Source organism: Acomys minous (assembly GCF_964271855.1).
Source record: "Acomys minous genome assembly, chromosome: 17".
NCBI classification, from domain to species: domain Eukaryota; kingdom Metazoa; phylum Chordata; class Mammalia; order Rodentia; family Muridae; genus Acomys; species Acomys minous.
Window position 1 is genome coordinate 49,429,500 of NC_140500.1, and position 19,246 is coordinate 49,448,745.

At 45.7% G+C, this 19,246-nt stretch overlaps 1 protein-coding gene and 1 long non-coding RNA gene across 5 annotated transcripts in view; one reads left to right on the forward strand and one right to left on the reverse strand.

Annotated features, from left to right (window-relative positions):
• Positions 1-19,246, reverse strand: part of SLC25A26 (solute carrier family 25 member 26) — a 137,609-nt gene that overhangs the window by 11,610 nt on the left and 106,753 nt on the right. For all 4 annotated transcript variants that reach the window (XM_084765496.1, XM_084765495.1, XM_084765494.1 and 1 more), the window contains one exon: positions 658-727. In XM_084765496.1, the coding sequence (XP_084621622.1) occupies positions 658-727 (70 nt within the window). The remainder of the gene's footprint in view (positions 1-657; positions 728-19,246) is intronic.
• Positions 654-2,361, forward strand: LOC311588052. Its single transcript, XR_014776065.1, has 3 exons — positions 654-793; positions 1,744-1,801; positions 1,918-2,361. It is a non-coding gene; the product is annotated as an uncharacterized lncRNA (long non-coding RNA).

Sequence of the window (19,246 nt, forward strand, 5' to 3'; positions counted from 1 at the left end):
TTGCATCTACAGTTACCTGTATTTGTAATGACGGAACAGATCTTTCTCTGGGGCTTCTGAACTTACCATTTACCACATTGTCTAAAGCATCTGTGTTCTTGGGACTTAGTAATAGATGGGGCGATACTGCACGCTGACACTCTGCTCTGTTTTAATGTCTCAGAAATGCCCAGATGTTCACAAGGCCGTATTTCCCGCCCAGTGCAGCTCAGCCTGCAGTAAGCTGTGGGGTAGCCTTTGCTCTCCTAGTGCTAATTAATCTCCTAAACTGTCAAACATGTCACACGGGCTGTGAAACTCAGATCGCCTGCAGCACCCCTCCCAGCAGACAGCTGCACAGTGCACCCCCACCCCTACAGAGGGCTTATAAATCATCCTTAAGATAATCCAAAGGCCCGAATGAGGCTTTAATAAAGATAAAAAGAATAAGGGAAATTTATCAAAAACAAATTGGTTGTCATTCAAGCAGACACCTCTTTAGCAGGTTTTTTTCCCCCTCCAAGAGAATTTCTTTTTGTAAATTGGTAGTGAAGCCCCCATCATCTAAACAATCCGGAATCCCTGAGGAATGCTGTTTTGCACAGCTAGCATTCTCACATTCTCTCACATTCTCTCCCCCTATGTCGGCCTTTCCCAGCATAATATAATCCCTTGCACCTGCAAAAGCTCCGCAGACTGCTGACTGCCAAGAATCCACCACATGACCCCGCCGCCACGACCAGAGTGCCTGTGTGGAAGGAGAAAGAAAAATACAAGTTATTCCATCTTGGAGTTTATCAGAACCTGCTGTGGGGTGAGTTTGGGATGGGAACTTAAGTGAAAAGCTATTTTGGTAGCATTCTTCAATGGTGACATAAGTGACTTTCCCAAGGACTTAGCTGCATTCTAAAATTAGTCAAAGAAATAAGGGTGACAGCTACATTATGGTTCTCAAAGGAAGTATTTTCAAGGAAGATTTCATACACTCAAAGTAAATAAAGATAATAAATTTATGGCAATGAGATATTTTGTATATTTCCCGTGTAACTCTAAGCATATAAACACTATAATTTATAACTATCCCAGAATAGTCTATACCAAATTCCTTAGTTACTATAAAAATCCTTATGCACCCCTCACCTTTGAAAGATGCTAGTTGTTACCCAAGTGGTACTTTAACTGGAGGGCATGTTTTGAGACAGGGCCTAATGAGAGTCCAAGCCATCCTCAAACTCAGGACCACCCTGCCCCAGGCTCCTGGTGCTGGGATTACAGCTATGTACCAGCATGCCCAGCATTTAATGTAAAATTAGTGAAAACATGTTTGTACTCTTCACATAATAAGCAGGGGATCAATCCCATGCAATATCATGCAATGCTTAGTCTGGTCTCTGACCAGCGTCTGAGGTCTGTCTCGGTTCACAACAACCCTAGCAGTTGGGTCCTATTGTATTTAGGCTTCTGAGCCATGATATTCATTTCCTTAGCTTCACTGAGGAACAGATATTTAAAGTATATAACTTGATAAGTTTGGGTGGATACACAATCAGTGCTACAACTGAGGCCACAGACTGATGCTTGAGCCAAAAGATCTGCATCCCTTTGGGAACTTCTCTGCTGAGCCATCTCCTCCCTCTGCCCTAAGCAGCTGATTCTCCTGCAGCTCCTGACTGGTCTGCCTTGCCTAGAATTTTAAACAAGTATAACCCATTAATTTCCTTTTTATCTTTTTTATCCCATAACTACGCTCTGTTTTATCCACAGCAAGGCACACATCACAACTCCGTTTCCTTCTTGTCAGTGAGCAGTAATCCAGGCGCAGGTGTGTCATTGGGTTTTGGTTTTTTTTTTTTTTTCTAGTTTGGAGCTGTTAGTGTTAAATCATGTGAACATTTGCAAACAAACCTTTATACGGAGAATGCCTTCCTTTCTGATCAGGAAACAACTAACATCTAAGAAGGAAACTAGCAGCTCAGAAGCAGGGATAAACTTCAACTTCCAGCGAAACTGTTTTCCAAAATGGCTGCACACTTTACCTTCCTGGTAGTCCTGGTCTCTCCACGAACCTCCCAAGCTTGGTTGCCAGCATTTTTAAGTGTTCACATCCTAGTAAGTGTACTGTGCTGCTTCACTATGGGTTTTGTTTTGTTTTCACATTTTAAGTTCTGTATATATGTGTGTTCCCTTGGAGGGGATGGGAGGGGCACATGAGCAGAGGTGTCCACAGCGGTCAGAAGAAGACATCAGATGCCTTGGAGTTGGAGCTGCAAACAGTCCTGAGCCACTCAAATGGTGCAAGCCCAGCTCCTTGACAAGAGCAGTACATACTCTTAACCACCGACTCACCTCTCCCATCCCTTTACTATGGGTTTGATGATTGTGACTTTCTCTTCATATACTTACTTGTCATCCGTGAATATTAAAATATTTGTGTATTTTTATTGGGTTGCCCATTATGTAAATTAAAGATATTTCAAGGTTCTTAATAGATTCTGAGTATAAGTCATTTGCAGATATTTTCCCTAATCTGTGACTTATCTTTTCATTCTCTGAACAATGTTTTTCAAATAAGCATTACATTTTTATTAAGTCCAAGTTACTTTTAATATAATCATAATATTCAGATTCAGATATATTAATTATAGAGGGGAGAGATGGGTTTCATTTTACTTGAGACAGGGTCTCAGGCTGTAGCTCACGCTGACCTGGAACTTATTACATAGAGCACACTGTGCTAACACTCCTGGTGCTGCCTGTCAGCACTGAGATACTGGGATGCGCCACTGTGCATGGATTATGAATTCTGCTTTTGGTGTCATTTGTAAAAAGACTGCCTATTTCAGTGGCTCAAAGATCTTTCCCTTATTGCTCATAAATGTTAAGCTTTTAAAAGTATTTACATCTTCACCTTTGAGTTAACTTGTCACAGTACAAAGTCTGGGCTGGTATTCTTTGACTCTGTTTTATGTATGGACAAACATCTACCGGCTCTGGTGCTTGGGAAAATAATAGCTTTTTCAGTGAAATCCCATCTCCAGAACTCTGCCCTCTTGGTCCTTTTCAGTCGATCCTGATTCTGTACTTTGACTATCACAGGTCTTAATATAGTGTGAAATTAAGTCACTTCGGTTTTTCCAGATTGGTTGTTCTTTTTCGAGGTTGTTCTGACTATTCCTCACACTTCCACATGGACTTTCACATCAGATGGCTGATTTCCACAGGACAACCTGCCGAGAGCCCATCCAGATTACGTGACTCCAGCGGCTGGTTTGGGGCAGCATGGACACATTAGCGATACAACTCTTCTTCTCTGAGTTTTTCATCATGAACATCTTAGTCATTGTTCTTTTGCTCTGAAGAGCCACTTCACTGTGGCTCCCAGTCATGGAGGGATGGATTCCATGTGTGTGTGTGGGGGGGGGCATGGCAGCAGGCAGGCACAGTGCTGGGACAGGTGTGGGGGGGGGCATGGCAGCAGGCAGGCACAGTGCTGGGACAGGTGTGTGTGTGGGGGGGGCATGGCAGCAGGCAGGCACAGTGCTGGGACAGGTGTGTGTGTGTGGGGGGCATGGCAGCAGGCAGGCACAGTGCTGGGACAGGTGTGTGTGTGTGTGGGGCATGGCAGCAGGCAGGCACAGTGCTGGGACAGGTGTGTGAGGGGGGCATGGCAGCAGGCAGGCACAGTGCTGGGACAGGTGTGTGGGGGGGGGCATGGCAGCAGGCAGGCACAGTGCTGGGACAGGTGTGTGTGTGGGGGGGGCATGGCAGCAGGCAGGCACAGTGCTGGGACAGGTGTGTGTGTGGGGGGGCATGGCAGCAGACAGGCACAGTGCTGGGACAGGTGTGGGGGGGGCATGGCAGCAGGCAGGCACAGTGCTGGGACAGGTGTGTGTGGGGGGGCATGGCAGCAGGCAGGCACAGTGCTGGGACAGGTGTGTGTGGGGGGTGGCATGGCAGCAGGCAGGCACAGTGCTGGGACAGGTGTGTGTATGGGGGGGGGGCATGGCAGCAGGCAGGCACAGTGCTGGGACAGGTGTGTGTGTGGGGGGCATGGCAGCAGGCAGGCACAGTGCTGGGACAGGTGTGTGGGGGGGGGCATGGCAGCAGACAGGCACAGTGCTGGGACAGGTGTGTGTGTGGGGGGGGGCATGGCAGCAGACAGGCACAGTGCTGGGACAGGTGTGTGTGTGGGGGGGGCATGGCAGCAGGCAGGCACAGTGCTGGGACAGGTGTGTGTGGGGGGGCATGGCAGCAGGCAGGCACAGTGCTGCGACAGGTGTGTGGGGGGGGGCATGGCAGCAGGCAGGCACAGTGCTGGGACAGGTGTGTGTGTGTGGGGGGCATGGCAGCAGGCAGGCACAGTGCTGGGACAGGTGTGTGTGTGGGGGGGGCATGGCAGCAGGCAGGCACAGTGCTGGGACAGGTGTGTGGGGGGGGCATGGCAGCAGGCAGGCACAGTGCTGGGACAGGTGTGTGGGGGGGGGGCATGGCAGCAGGCAGGCACAGTGCTGGGACAGGTGTGTGTGTGGGGGGGGGGCATGGCAGCAGACAGGCACAGTGCTGGGACAGGTGTGTGTGTGTGGGGGGGGCATGGCAGCAGGCAGGCACAGTGCTGGGACAGGTGTGTGGGGGGGGCATGGCAGCAGGCAGGCACAGTGCTGGGACAGGTGTGTGGGGGGGGCATGGCAGCAGGCAGGCACAGTGCTGGGACAGGTGTGTGTGGGGGGGCATGGCAGCAGGCAGGCACAGTGCTGGGACAGGTGTGTGTGTGGGGGGGGCATGGCAGCAGACAGGCACAGTGCTGGGACAGGTGTGTGTGTGGGGGGGGCATGGCAGCAGGCAGGCACAGTGCTGGGACAGGTGTGTGTGGGGGGGGGCATGGCAGCAGGCAGGCACAGTGCTGGGACAGGTGTGGGGGGGGCATGGCAGCAGGCAGGCACAGTGCTGGGATAGGTGTGTGTGTGGGGGGGCATGGCAGCAGGCAGGCACAGTGCTGGGACAGGTGTGTGTGTGGGGAGGGCATGGCAGCAGGCAGGCACAGTGCTGGGACAGGTGTGTGTGTGTGGGGGGGCATGGCAGCAGACAGGCACAGTGCTGGGACAGGTGTGTGTGTGTGGGGGGGGCATGGCAGCAGGCAGGCACAGTGCTGGGACAGGTGTGTGTGTGTGGGGGGGGCATGGCAGCAGGCAGGCACAGTGCTGGGACAGGTGTGTGGGGGGGGGGCATGGCAGCAGGCAGGCACAGTGCTGGGACAGGTGTGTGTGTGGGGGGGGGGCATGGCAGCAGGCAGGCACAGTGCTGGGACAGGTGTGGGGGGGGGCATGGCAGCAGACAGGCACAGTGCTGGGACAGGTGTGTGTGTGTGGTGGGGGGCATGGCAGCAGACAGGCACAGTGCTGGGACAGGTGTGGGGGGGGGGGCATGGCAGCAGGCAGGCACAGTGCTGGGACAGGTGTGGGGGGGGCATGGCAGCAGGCAGGCACAGTGCTGGGACAGGTGTGTGTGTGGGGGGGCATGGCAGCAGGCAGGCACAGTGCTGGGACAGGTGTGTGTGTGTGGGGGGGGCATGGCAGCAGGCAGGCACAGTGCTGGGACAGGTGTGTGTGGGGGGGCATGGCAGCAGACAGGCACAGTGCTGGGACAGGTGTGTGTGTGTGGTGGGGGGCATGGCAGCAGACAGGCACAGTGCTGGGACAGGTGTGTGGGGGGGGGGCATGGCAGCAGGCAGGCACAGTGCTGGGACAGGTGTGGGGGGGGGGCATGGCAGCAGGCAGGCACAGTGCTGGGACAGGTGTGTCGGGGGGGGCGCATGGCAGCAGGCAGGCACAGTGCTGGGACAGGTGTGCAGAGCTTATGGCATCTGATTCACAAGCAGGAGGCAGAGAAAAACAACTAAATAGGAATGGCATGGTCTTTTTGAAACCTCAAAGCTTTCCTCTAGTGACATGCCTCTCCCAGCAAGGCCATCTCTACTAAGCCTTCCCAGACAGTTCTACCAGGGGCCTTCGGGAATTCTCCTTCAGACCACTAGGGTAAGCATCCTTCTCCCTTCGCTTCGGCTTCCTTAACCCTGCACCAGCACTTGACAGGCTCTGACCCTGGTTTGGTTGGATTGGTTTTAAGTACTCTACATGTCATGGAACTAACTGATTATCCATGCAAATAAATTTGTAGGATTTGTGTTCTGCAACACTGGCCACTCACAGCTCAGCTCAGCTCCTGTGTGGACATCATCAACTTTCTCTACAATTCAGTCAGTCCCATCTCTTCCTCCTAATCAGAACATCCTATTTCTTTTCCTTACCCTGAAATAATAAGCATGTGTTACCAAAAAGAGTTCCGTAATATCTGATTTTAAATGTTTAGAACAGTACAATGACCCAGAGGTAATGTGGCTCTGGGAACTGACCAAACACAGCACAAGTAAAAGAAGAACAGAACACTCAGCATCCTTGTCTCATTATGGGTATTTATGTCTCTCCATTGACATGTCCCTCTGGAAGGGTTTACAGGATCACTAAAGACTTGAAGATGATGATGCCATAAAGATAATTCAGATGTGCATAGCCCTGTTTACCTTGACAAGTTTAGGCTTTCAACATGGAATAATAAACAAGGTACAGACTGCTGGGTGGTAGCTCATTTCTTCCCAGCCCTATGAGGAAGAGTAATTCTCTTAGTCTATTTACTAACTCTAGTGGGCTCAAAGTGAACCTGTCAAACAGGCTTTTTAATCCTGCTAATAAAAACAAATGAGCTTTAAGAAACTTTGTAATACACATTCCTAAAGTCCATAGCTATATAAGACAGAATTTGGTAGATTTTAGTAACTGCTTTAATGTTTGAAAATAAATGTGTGCCCCTGTGGAAAGCATTATTTTCTTCATTTCTCTATAAGCATTAGACACACAATGGGACATGGGGAAGAATAACAGCTCTTATCTTTTGTAGCAATCTCTATGTATTTAGCCATACACTTGATAAAAATGTCAGAAAGCATGAATGTTAAGTGTCTGTGCACCACCCCTGCCCCCGCCCTGTGTGTGTTCATGTGTTTGTGCCTGCCTTGCTCATGCTAAGTACATGCTCTACCACTGAGCTATACCCCAGCCTTTAACACCAGGCCAGCTTTAACACCATCCCTCACTAACACACTGACTGGAAAAGAAATGCAGGCATGAACCCCATTTCCTAGTAAGGAAAGGTCATCTTCTCTTATTAGTTTTCCGACATCTTCTAAAGGGGAGATTATTCCAAACACTTAACCACTGCTCATAAGCTTGATTTATAGCAACAGGAGAGAACAAACAAGCCATGAAGGACATCACAGAAGGAGAAGTCAAAGATAATATATAATTCATAAATGCAACAAATGCCCAGGGACTGTCTACCAGGTGTTTCTTGTAAGCTCAAGGGAAAAACAAAACTGTAAGGGAGGTATGTAGAGTAAAAAGCAATCTGTATGTAGTGTATGTATATATGTATTTATGAATGTATATAAAGTATGTAGAGTTAAAAAGCCAATCTGTATGTAAAGTATGTATCTATGTATGTTTGTATGTATGTATGTATAGTACAGTATGTAGAGTAAAAACCAATCTGTATATAGAGTATGTATGTATATATGTATGTATAGTGTGTAGAGTAAAAAACCAATATGTATGTATGTATGTATGTATAGAGTAAAAAACAATCTGTCAGGGAGGTATGTAGAGTAAGTAGGGAGGAAGAGGGTTTTGAGGGAGTGAGGGGGGCGATGGAGAAGCTTCACAGATGGGTCTGCTGTGTTCTACCAAGAAAAGGGACCTAAGGGAAGAAAACAATCAAAATGGACTCTGATGTGTGAAGACTTTAAATACAGAAGAATCTCCATAGATAAGCCTAACTTTCTGCTTCACCTGCCAGAACTAGGCTAAGAAGAATACTGACATCCTGCATCCTCCTAGTTCCAGCCCCGGATGATTCTGCTGCTGTTACCCATCAGATTTGGACAACTTCCCAGACAACATTGTAGAAAACTTCTGATCCAATTTGGACCAACATTTCATGCTCCTACTAAGCCTGGAATCTCTCAACATTTAGAAATTGAACCACAAATGCAATCACTAGATTGCTTAACCGTTCTCTCCAATTTTTTGGAGCCCGTTCCAAGGTATTATTCGCCTCAATTCAACCTAAAGAAACCTTAAGAGAACGATGCCCCATTCCCTCTAAGGCAGGGGCAGGGGGCGTTGTACAGGTTGCTGTTTGCTCACTTGATCTACAAATGCTTATTCTCATTGGGAGGTGGCCATAAGTCATTAGTGGTCTTATACAGAAAAAAAATTAGGGGAAATGCAAGAAGATGGGAGTTGAAAGGAAAGAAAGGAAGAACTAGGAACATAGAGGGAGGACAGAACAAAAGCTAGATGACTGAACCTACTCCTTAACTCAAGGCCTTAACTGTTACTTATAATGAAGGTTATGTTCTAAGTCATTGCCATAGAATTTAGTATATTGATAGAAAACATGGGCATGTCAAATATTTGGCAGATTTTAACACAGGAATATATATCCTAAGTCTAACAGGTAGATATGACTCTATTGATATATGTGGTAAAATAGTTGAATAAGGTCTTCAAAAGCCTCAGAGACACATAGAATATGCCGTTTAAAGTTGTTCTTACAATCCTAAATTTCTTCAACAACAAGACAAGTTAACTCCTGACAACACCCAGCTGACCTCAGAGAAGATGATGAGCATCAAAGAGCCTCCTTATGGACATGGCTTCAAAGGTGGCAAAATAGCCACTGGGCAAAATGTCCTCATTCCTGCCACAAACAGAATCTGCCTAAAAATGGGCAACTTAGATGCAGGCAGAGTTGAATGCTATACTCTGCCAAGTCAGGATAAGCAAGTCCTCAGTAGTTCCTGAAGAGATAAGTCTGGCAGAGATATTAGGCCAGAAAGCTGAAGATGAGGCTCCAACGTTATAAAGTGTATTGGGTGACTGGTCAGGCAGTAAGCCATCTTAAGACAATTTGTACATTTTGGAAGCTGCTAACCTACACTGCTGGTTCACTCAGGAATTTTAAATTTTATTCATTCTCAAGAGTCTGAGGGGCATTGAAGACAAGATAATATAGTTTTACAACCAAGTTTAGTTGGTTAGGGGACAAGATCGTTTTAGATCAAGATAAAGAAGTTAAGCTATTAGAGTTGAGATAGGATAGATATTGAATTGCATTCGGAAATTTAGACCCAACAGGAAAGACATTTACTTCAAACTGGACGAATGCAGATGGCCAATTCACTATGAATGTAACATGTATAGAACTTATTATTCTCATGATTGTCACATGGTTCTGCCTGCTGTATGTTGTTTGTTTTAGACATGTGTAATAAAATAAATGTATAAAAAATATATAAAGTGAATACTTAAAAAAAAAAAAAAACAACCCTAGGAAAAACAGCTCCCAAGTCCCCAGAGAAACTAAAACAAAGTCAGTGGAAAACTCAGGGCACAGGACACCTCCAGCTACTAGCACTTCACACAATAGGACCCTCACCAGAGGCTCCGGAGGGGTGTGCAGAGGTCAGCGTTCTGTTGGCCTTTGGACAAGGAAACTGAGGCTCCATGACTTTAAATCACTGCAATGATACTGAAATGCCCAAGTGAGGAGCTTATGTCTGTAATCCCAGCACTGAGCAGAAAGACTGCTATGAGTTGGAGGCCAGCTTGGGCTACAAAATGAGTTCCAGGACAGCCTGGAATGAGATGACTCTCACTAAAAACAAAACAAAGCAAAACAAAACGAAAACCAGGCTGGCTGACTGACTAAATAAATAAAACACTCATACTATGCTGTATTCATATCAATTTGCCTCATTAAGTTAGAGATATTTTTAAGTGAGTAACTGAATATAAAATCTTGGGAAAGTAATATTGAGACTGACCAATCCAAACAGATGAGAGCCATTTACAAATGTTGCATCGAGGAGTCAAAAATAAGAATAATAAGAACTGTGCTGACAAAAAGTACTATATGTAAATTAGAAAAATATTTGAAATTGTATCTTAGCTCTTGTGTTTCCAAGGACAGGAGGATGGGATAAGCAAACCAAAGCAAAACAAAACAAAAACAAAGAAACAAACAAAAATTCTCTGGAAAGCTAAGGAAGGTCACCCACAGAAAGACTCAATATTGGCTATATTTAAGTATGTTCAGACCATATTGGAAACAGAATAAAAATAAAGACAGCACCAGCAAAGGGCCACATGGTTCCTACTGATGCTGCTGGATTGCTCACTAAGCAACTAGCACATCCTAAGTGGGGCACTCAAGTCTTCCAGAGCATCTTATTTAACTTTGCAAAGACTGTGTCAACCACACAGCAGGAGGGATGCAGAGGCTAAGAGTAGTGTTGAGCAAGCTGCCCGAGGTCATAGCACAGCCAGCTTGTTTTGCTCTACACAAAGGCACAGACAGACCTTGTGTGTCTGTGTGCTGTTTCTCCAGGTTAGTCACTGCCACAGTGAAACCTGCGAGAAAAACACTTTCATTCCAGTAACATCTGTTTAATCACTGTAGGTCTGTAACAGAGCTTTTTTCTTGATGTTTTGTTTTCTTGCCTGAAGAACCTTTCTGACCCACGCACACAATTTAAGCTTCCTTAACATTCTCAATCTCAGTATTTCCATCTCCAGATAAGTGTAACTGTCACTGCTGTCAAGGCTGACAGATGGCTGAAGAGGTGAAGAAGAGACAGAAAGGGGTCCAAACATGAAGAAAAAATGTTCAAGTCTCTTTTTTTTTTTTTTTTGCTTTTTGAGACAGTTTTTCTGTGTATCCTTGGCTGTTCTGGACTTACTTTGTAGACCAGGCTGGCCTTGAACTTACAGAGATCCACCTGCCTCTGCCTCCCGAGTGCTGGGATTAAAGGTGTGCGCCACCATGCCCGGCCCAAAGTCTCAACTTGTAAGTTAAGTAAGAATTAAAAAATACAGAAGGCAAGAAATAAATAAATAAACAAATAAATAAATACAAAACAACAACAAGAATAAAAAATAGAGAAGGCCACATATTCACAGGTATTTGCATCCTGCTCTCAACTCCATATTTTTCCCTTTTTCTTTTCAAATAAAAATTAAGTTTTGGGACTGAAGAGATGGCTCAGAAGTTAAGAGCACTGGCTGCTCTTCCAAAAGTTCTGAGTTCAATTCCCAGCAACCACATGGCAGTTCACAACCATCTATAATGAGCTCTGATACCCACTTCTGGCATGCAGGCAAAATAAATCTGCCTGTATGAATAATAAACAAACAAACAAACAAATAAATCTTTTTTAAAAATGAAATTTTATGATGATTCTATGGACATTTACTTATATCAATGAAAAATTCAAATTTAAGGGTTGAGACTAGCCGTCAGAATGTGCTTAACTTCTTCAGTTTTCCTTAGGTAAACCTTTCTTAATATGGGGTAATAGGGAAGGAAATATTTCTAATAGCGAATGCAAACAAACTTATTCTAAAATAACTTTAGAGTTATGGAAACAGCAGAGATCCTGCGTACCTTCCATAGTTCAGTGATCAAAGCTGACTACAGAAATCTGTACAAGCCTGAGCCTCAGGTCTTAGTGGCTTCAATTTCACAAGAATTGCTGCAGTCTAACAGCACACAACTCACAAACGTTAGCCTGGTTCTTGTCAACTGGTCACTCAGGGGCACTGCTACACATTTCCCAAATGATTCTTCACTTTTTTCCTCTTCTTTTTCTTTTCTTCTTTTCTGTAGTGTTTTATCTTGTAACTTTGTCTGTAACTATGTAGACCAGGCTAGTTTTGAACTAAAGACCACCACCTGGTCTCAGCCATTGTTGAAGGCCTGTTCGAGGAAGAACAGTATGAGACACTCTGGCTCTCCCACCCCCAGCCCAGCATGGCAGATGCAGTAACAGCACTCACAGGCGAGAGGTCCAAACAGCAGTGTCAGGGATGGCTTGGAGGTCAAGCGTGGGCAGGTGTCTTCCACTAAAGCATACCACAAGAGCTTGTGAGTTTTTTTTTTTACTGCTAAAGACCTACCCAAACAAACACTACTGTTTGATGAAAGACAAACTGAGAAGAAATGATTTAGCTACAGCCTAGAAAAAATGCACAATATAGGACTTGTTCAACTGTCCATTCAAAAGGACCGTGTGACTTGCAATCTTGTAAGATTATGAAATTTTCTTTGTGGTTTTCATGGGTACATAATAGGTTATTTCAATTCCAAATTGATGATGGCAGATGACTACAACAACATGAAGGCGTTTAAATCTATGGAGCTCTTCAGATCACCTCTGGGGAGACTCACAGTTGTGACTTCACCAACAGGTTTTGCCACACAGCAGAGCCAGCACATGACCACTACATGGAAATGCTCTCTCATGGGAGCTGACCAAGCTACTGTGTAGCCTTGCACAGCATTCCTAAACCCATTCTGACAGCTGTCTGTGCCTTCCCTATTCAGTCGGATGAGCCCTCTTGTGAAGTAGTCACACACCAACATGTGTAAGGCAGAGATTTCAAAATAAGCTTAGGAAACCATAAACAACAGAAAACCCAAGGGAGACAGCCAACGCAATGGTTATTTATGCAAGTGTGCATGGAACCCCATCAGGGAAGACTGCTAACCCTCAACAATTAGCAAGAGCCTATCAGTACCCGTGATGAATATAAGCAGGCCAGTGACACCGTCCATTCATCTTCATAGCAACGTGTTGTGGAGAATGTGACACAAACGCCTACAAAGGGTGGCTCTGGGGTGACCTTTATATAAACCCACTGATCCCTAAGAACTATCCTCAAGGGACTGAAGAGCCAGCATATGACTGACTTTTATTAACTCTGGAGCATATGAAAGGGAAAATAGCAGCAATGACACTGCTCTTCACGAGCAAGCTCATATGTGAAGAGTAACAACTAAGGGCTGGAGTCCGATACCTGGGTTCAAATCTCGATGGTACTCTTTAGCTGCTGCACCTGGGACCAAGGCCTGCCGACAGGCATGCTCTGTCTGTCTCTGTCTCTGTCTTCCCCTCCCTCTCTCTACCCCCCCTTTTCCCCCAGCTACAAAATAAGAACTGACAACTATCTCCAGATGAGTCACAAAGATTAACACCAGATCACACAAGCAGAGTAGTGACAGCAGGGCCCAGCACACTGTGCCTTTAAGAAATGCTGGCTGCAGCTTTTAGTATTTCTGTCATGGTCACTACTGTTGCAGAGTGGTGACAATATGACCCAGCACACTGTACCTGTAAGAAATGCTGGCTATAGTTTTTAGTATTGTGTGGTGCACAATAAAAAGTGCTATGAGCAAATATAAAGCCATGTCTCCGGCATGCCCAGCGTTCCCATCCAAGCCCCATGAGAGGCTCAGCTCTTGGGTTCTGCATGCATGGCGGGAATCAGACATGAACGTAGACCTTCACCTATGGCCTGCCCTGGAATCTGTTCATCCCACAGCTGATGTGTGTTTAGGGATGACATGTGCTCGTGTGCTTTACTAAAGAGACTCTTGACATGCCAGAAATCACAGGACCTATGATCAGAATCACAGGAGCTTTGATTCTCAAGAAGAAGCAAGGAAAGGTCCTACCTTGAAGAAGATGGATGGTGAGCGCCTCACTAGGGTGAGACCCGGCCTCAGAGCTAAGTAATGATGACGAGCGGGACTGGGGGAGACTGAGGGAGAGAGGAGAGTAGCTGTAGCACAGGGTTTATAAAATGTCTGAGTGCATGTGTGGACATCTGTGGATGTTAAAAGGAAGCCGGAAAATGGTGTCAGATTCCTGGGAGCTGGAGTTACAGGTTGTTGTGAACTATGCAACAGAGGTGGCTGGAAACTAAACTCTGGAAGAGCATTATTAACTCCAGTGCTGAGTGGTTTGTCTGGCCATCCCTCTTTATCACCCTATCCCCTAGAAAATGCCCGATGCGCACATATTTCAAAACACCTCAAATACATACCATTACTTTGGAAATGTAAGAATAAGTCTCTCTCACACACATCAGATGAACAGATAAATGACACCTGCAGCAGAGGGCCCTGCACATCCAATCCACACAGTCACTGCGGAGCACTGCAGGTCGAGCAGTGGGCTGGCTGTGGGATTAGGCAGGGAGGAGAAGGAGCAACTGGGGAGTTCCTCTTTTTAAGATTGTAGAGCCGTTTTAGCAGAGGGCATCTGGTGTGATTCACCTCATCAAAGAGTACTTGGACTACCTGGTGAAGAAGAAATCTAGGGAGCCCAGAGCAGAACCACACTGGGCATTGTAACGCATGCCTGTAACTCCCGCACCCACTCAAGGGGCTCGGGAAGAATTCAAGGTCAAGGCCAGCTTGGTTTACACAGCAAAAACCATGTCTCAAAACACCACATCCGAGCTGCAGCTCAAGGAAGTTAAAGGATGAAGCCTGAACAAGGCTTGCTGATGGGACGGACACACAGAGATAAGGGAAGGGCAACTCTGGAACAATCCCCGGGGTTCTCCTTGAGCAAGCAAAAGTAATGGTCATGTGTCTTGAGAAGAGATTTGGAAGAAGGGGAGCAAGGGCTGGACATGTTGTTCCCAACTGGTTGCCCTGTGGCACCTTAAGTGAGATGTCATGTGAGCTGCGCATCCTAGGCTGGCCCACAGCGGAGGCAAATGCTTTGAGCTATGCATTGCAAATTGGGACTACTGTCCACTCAAGGACAAGAATATGGCAACGCTACAAGGTCTGTCAGGATAAGAAGTAACAGCCCAACCATGTTTTTCTTACTAAGTTGCCAGAAAGTTTCAAAGGAACCATTAATCTTTTATTTGTTGAAACAGACTCTTGCCACGTAGGCCAGGCTGGCATCAAACTCACAAGGCTCTGCCTCAGCCTCCTAAGGACTCAAATAAACAGATACACACCACCATCTGGCCTGAGATGTGCACAAACCGCAAAGAAAAGATCTTTCACTAGGGTCAAACACAATAATCTACTCCTTCATTTGCCCTCCTCAAGATGCACTGTCATTTTTTAATCAAAAAATTATTTTGAAGAAACAATATATTATGGTGACATCTTAGGGACGCAGGAGGGTGGTTCCCCAACTAGCTGGATGGCTTCAGTTGTCTGTGCGCTATGTGCCTCTGCTCTACTTCACTCACCTGCAATCCCAGGGGACTGAACAAGGTCTGGCTCAGGACAGGGCAGTGAGGATGCACCAGCTTGTTCACACTACTATGGTCTGGGCCATTTGCCTGAGAGTAGGAGGAGCCGCAGCCTTATGTGAATGCTGTCAGCTTGGTTCCGAGATGTCTTCAACACAGCACAGAAAGTACAAAGCAACTGGAGACAGCATCTGGGAGGCAAAGGTAAGTCTGAACGGCCCAGAGCTCACAGCTTCGAGTAGGAGATCAAAAAGCCGGGTAGTCAGAGCTCACACCTTTCATCGTAGCATGCAGGAGGCAGAGGCAGGCAGAGCCTTGAGTTTGAGGCCAGTCTGGTCTGCAGAGTGAGTTCTAGGGCAGCCAAGGATACACAGAGAAACTCTGTTTCAGCAAAACAAACAAAAACACCTGACTAAACTTTGAAAGATACATCCCATCTGGACCCTTGAAAGTACATTTTGGGGAGATGGGGTATCTGGAAAAAGAAATACAAGGGGAGCAGGTCGAGAAACCATTGCAAGGCATGGCATGAAGAGCCGTGAGGGCCAACATCCCCACATATACGAAGTCCTAGGTTTCTAGCGATATAAATGCCACTTCAAAAAGGTAGAGCTGTGGAGACAGCTCACTGGCTAAAATACCACCACACAAGCACGAAAAGCAGACTTCAGAGTCTCTAGATCCCACATGAAAGCCAGGCAGGGAATCAAGCATTTGGGAGGCAGAGGCAGGGCTCTCAGGGCAAGCTGGCTAGTCAGACAGCCAGAATTAGCAAGCAGGTGAAATAGGAGACCTACTTCAGGATGGCAAGTGGGGAGCTGGCTGGTGAAGAAAATCAGTGTCAGCTTCGGGCATCCACATCCACACGTGTACTCAGATACATGCCAAACATCACACATACACAGCACACACACAGCACACAATCATAAACACACACAAATTATTCACTCACACACACACACACACCACATATAAACCCCACACTCTCACATGTGTGCAAGCACACTCACACACGTGTTTCATACATACATCACATATACTATACACATGTGTGCAAACATACTTACATGTGCACACACATGTGCTCATGAACACACACCACACGTACACATGTGTGCATGCATGCACACATGTACATACACATGTATTCACACACTTTCACACACTGTGTAGGTGGATGATAAGTTAGAAAACTTGTTAGAACTTTGGCTACGCATAAGTTACAGCCAATATCTACAGGTTTAAAATGTCTGTCAACAAAGCATGGTAAATAATGTGACTGAACAAAGGAGAAAAGCAAAGCCATGCTTTGTAATGGGTCTGGAGGTCAGACAGAGGCAGCTTTAATTAACAGAAGTTGGGGACAGTGGGAGGAAGTCAGTTTAGAAGGAAGGTGACCACTGTGATTTGGACAAAGAACATTTAGGACAGGGGTGTCCACCCACCACTTTCACTGCACACTGCACTATGCGCTACTAGGGTCCCGGCATGAACACAGCAGAGACATTCCCCCATATAACACAATCTCCTGATGCCTGCAAAACCTAAGTGGATAAAACCACAAACACAAAAATAAGTGTCCCAATGTTTCTGTTTCCACAAATACCCCGTGATCACACATTTAGATGTTAAAGAAAAACAGAATATACGAAAAGATGCACACTTATTTAACCTTGAAAGAAATGCAAATCAAAACTATGATGAGATACTGGTTTACAACAATTAGAATGGCTGTTTTCTTTAAATTACCTAAAATATAATAGCAAGTACACAGAACCCGAATCCCAAGCATGCTAGTGAGAACCACTGGAAACACACACACACACACACACACACACACACACACACACACACACACACACACACACCACTTTATGCACTCGGCAGCTTTCTGAGAGAGAAAAGCACACGCCTATACAAATACTACATGAGGATACACACCTGTATCCACTGAATAACCGCTGAAACGCGAGACCTGCTCACATGTGGATCACTGTTGAATGGAGCCACACTTTCTGACATGACACAGTGACAAAAAGCAAATCAACACAAAAACCACACAGCACTACAGAGGCGGAAGCCGAGCACGACATGCGACATGGCACATTCTACCTGCTGATGTGAGGATGGGAAGCAGTGACTGTTGGGGTCTTGGGGTGGAAAGGGTACTGGGGACACAGCCGGCCATGTGTATGGTAGTGGCTCTAAACACTGTCAGAACTAATGTATCCTTTAAAGGGTGACGTTTACTGTAAGCATAGTTTTCCTTGAGAAACTGAAAGATATATAGCACTGTACACATGCTTTTAATAAGGCTAGAGAGGTGACTCAGTAGTTAGGAGCGCTGGTTGCTCTTTCAGAAGGCCTGACTTCAATTCCCAGCACCCACATGGGTGCTCACAACTATGTGTAACCACAGTTCCATGGGACCCAACGCCTGCTTCCGGCCTCTGCAGGCAGCAGGCACACATGTAGTTCAGAGACACGCATGCAGGCAACACATAAAACTAACACCTTTAATCCCAGCACTCGGGAGGCAGAGGCAGGCGGATTGCTGTGAGTTCGAGGCCAGCCTGGTCTACAAAGCGAGTCCAGGACAGCCAGGGGTACACAGAGAGACCCTGCCACAAAAACCCAAAACCAAAACAAAAAACCCTAAAATTAAAAAAAAAAAAACAACCACATTTAAACACAGTACTGTTATCTGTGATTACTATAAAAATTCCTAGTGATTTCTTAATTAGCTAGAATTCTGCAAATGCCCTTCAAAATCTGGAAAGAAATGAGTCGGTCCGGTCCTTCTTCCCCCTTCAGGCCTCCAAGCATTCCTCTGTGGACTCAGTGCCAGGGTGACAGAACGCGCAGAGTCTGTGTGAATGCTGGGATTGAGGCACTTAAACAGGGGCTCTTGTTTGCTGGACAGCTGTTGGCCTCACTGTTCTTTTGTCACACACTAAAAAGGGGAACTGGTATGCTAAGGGAATGTGACCTTCTCATTGGATAGCTGTTACATCACGCCTTCAAACACTGGCCAAGGGATCTGTTTTTATCCTGCACTGTGACGGAAACATTGAAACATAACAACAAACGACCCCAAACTCCACTAAATGACTAGTACTCTCTTTTAAAATCATCACATGTAAGAAATCTTTAATGTTCTAGTTTATTTTAAACCTTTAAAATGTACATTTATATTTGAGTGCATGGTTTGCATGTGTGCATGTGTGTGTGTGTGTGTGTATGTGTGTGTGTGTGTGTGTGTGTGTGTGTGTGTGTGTGTGTGTGTGTATGTGTGTGCACATGCACGGGTATGTGAGTGTACAAATTGGGAGTGGAGTGCCACAAATGCATGCCATGCATGAGATCGGAGGTTAGAAGATAGTTTTTAGAAGTTGGTTCTCTCCTTCTACCATGTAGATCTTAGGGACAGAACTTGGGCCACCAAGCTTGAAGGCAAGTGCCTTTGCCTGCTGGGCAATCTTGCCAACTCCAGCCTCCAGTTTACTTTTTTTTTTTAATGGGATTTTTTATTGAGTATTTTTTACATATACATTTATACTATTACACATATATACAATAAACTCCCTACAGCAGGAAGAACCACAAAACAATCAGGAATTATATAAATGTTACACTCCTAGTGTTTTGGCTATTTGTACTTGACAGCCTTGAAGAAAACATATTTCCTATCTTGGTGAGTCTAAAATTCTGAATATAAATCAATATCTATTATATCTTACCAAAATCAACTTAAAACATCTTTCTAGAACTAAAAACATCTTAATCCCTAAACAACTAAGCTTAATTGTAAAACTAAACTATCTGGTCTTCAACCCCATCAGAGACTTGAGAATGAGTAAAATTAATTACCTGAGTATACAGGGAGTGTAGGTTAGCAGCTTCCCAAACGAGAAGATGACAGAGTTTGCTGCCTGAACAGTCACCCAAAATTCTCTATAATGTTGGAGCATCATCTTCAGCCTTGTGGCCCAATATATCTGACATACATATTTGTGAGGTAGGAACTATTGAGGACTTGCTTATCCTGTCTTTGCAGAGTTTGGCCGCTTGACTCTGCGTGCATCCAAGCTTGC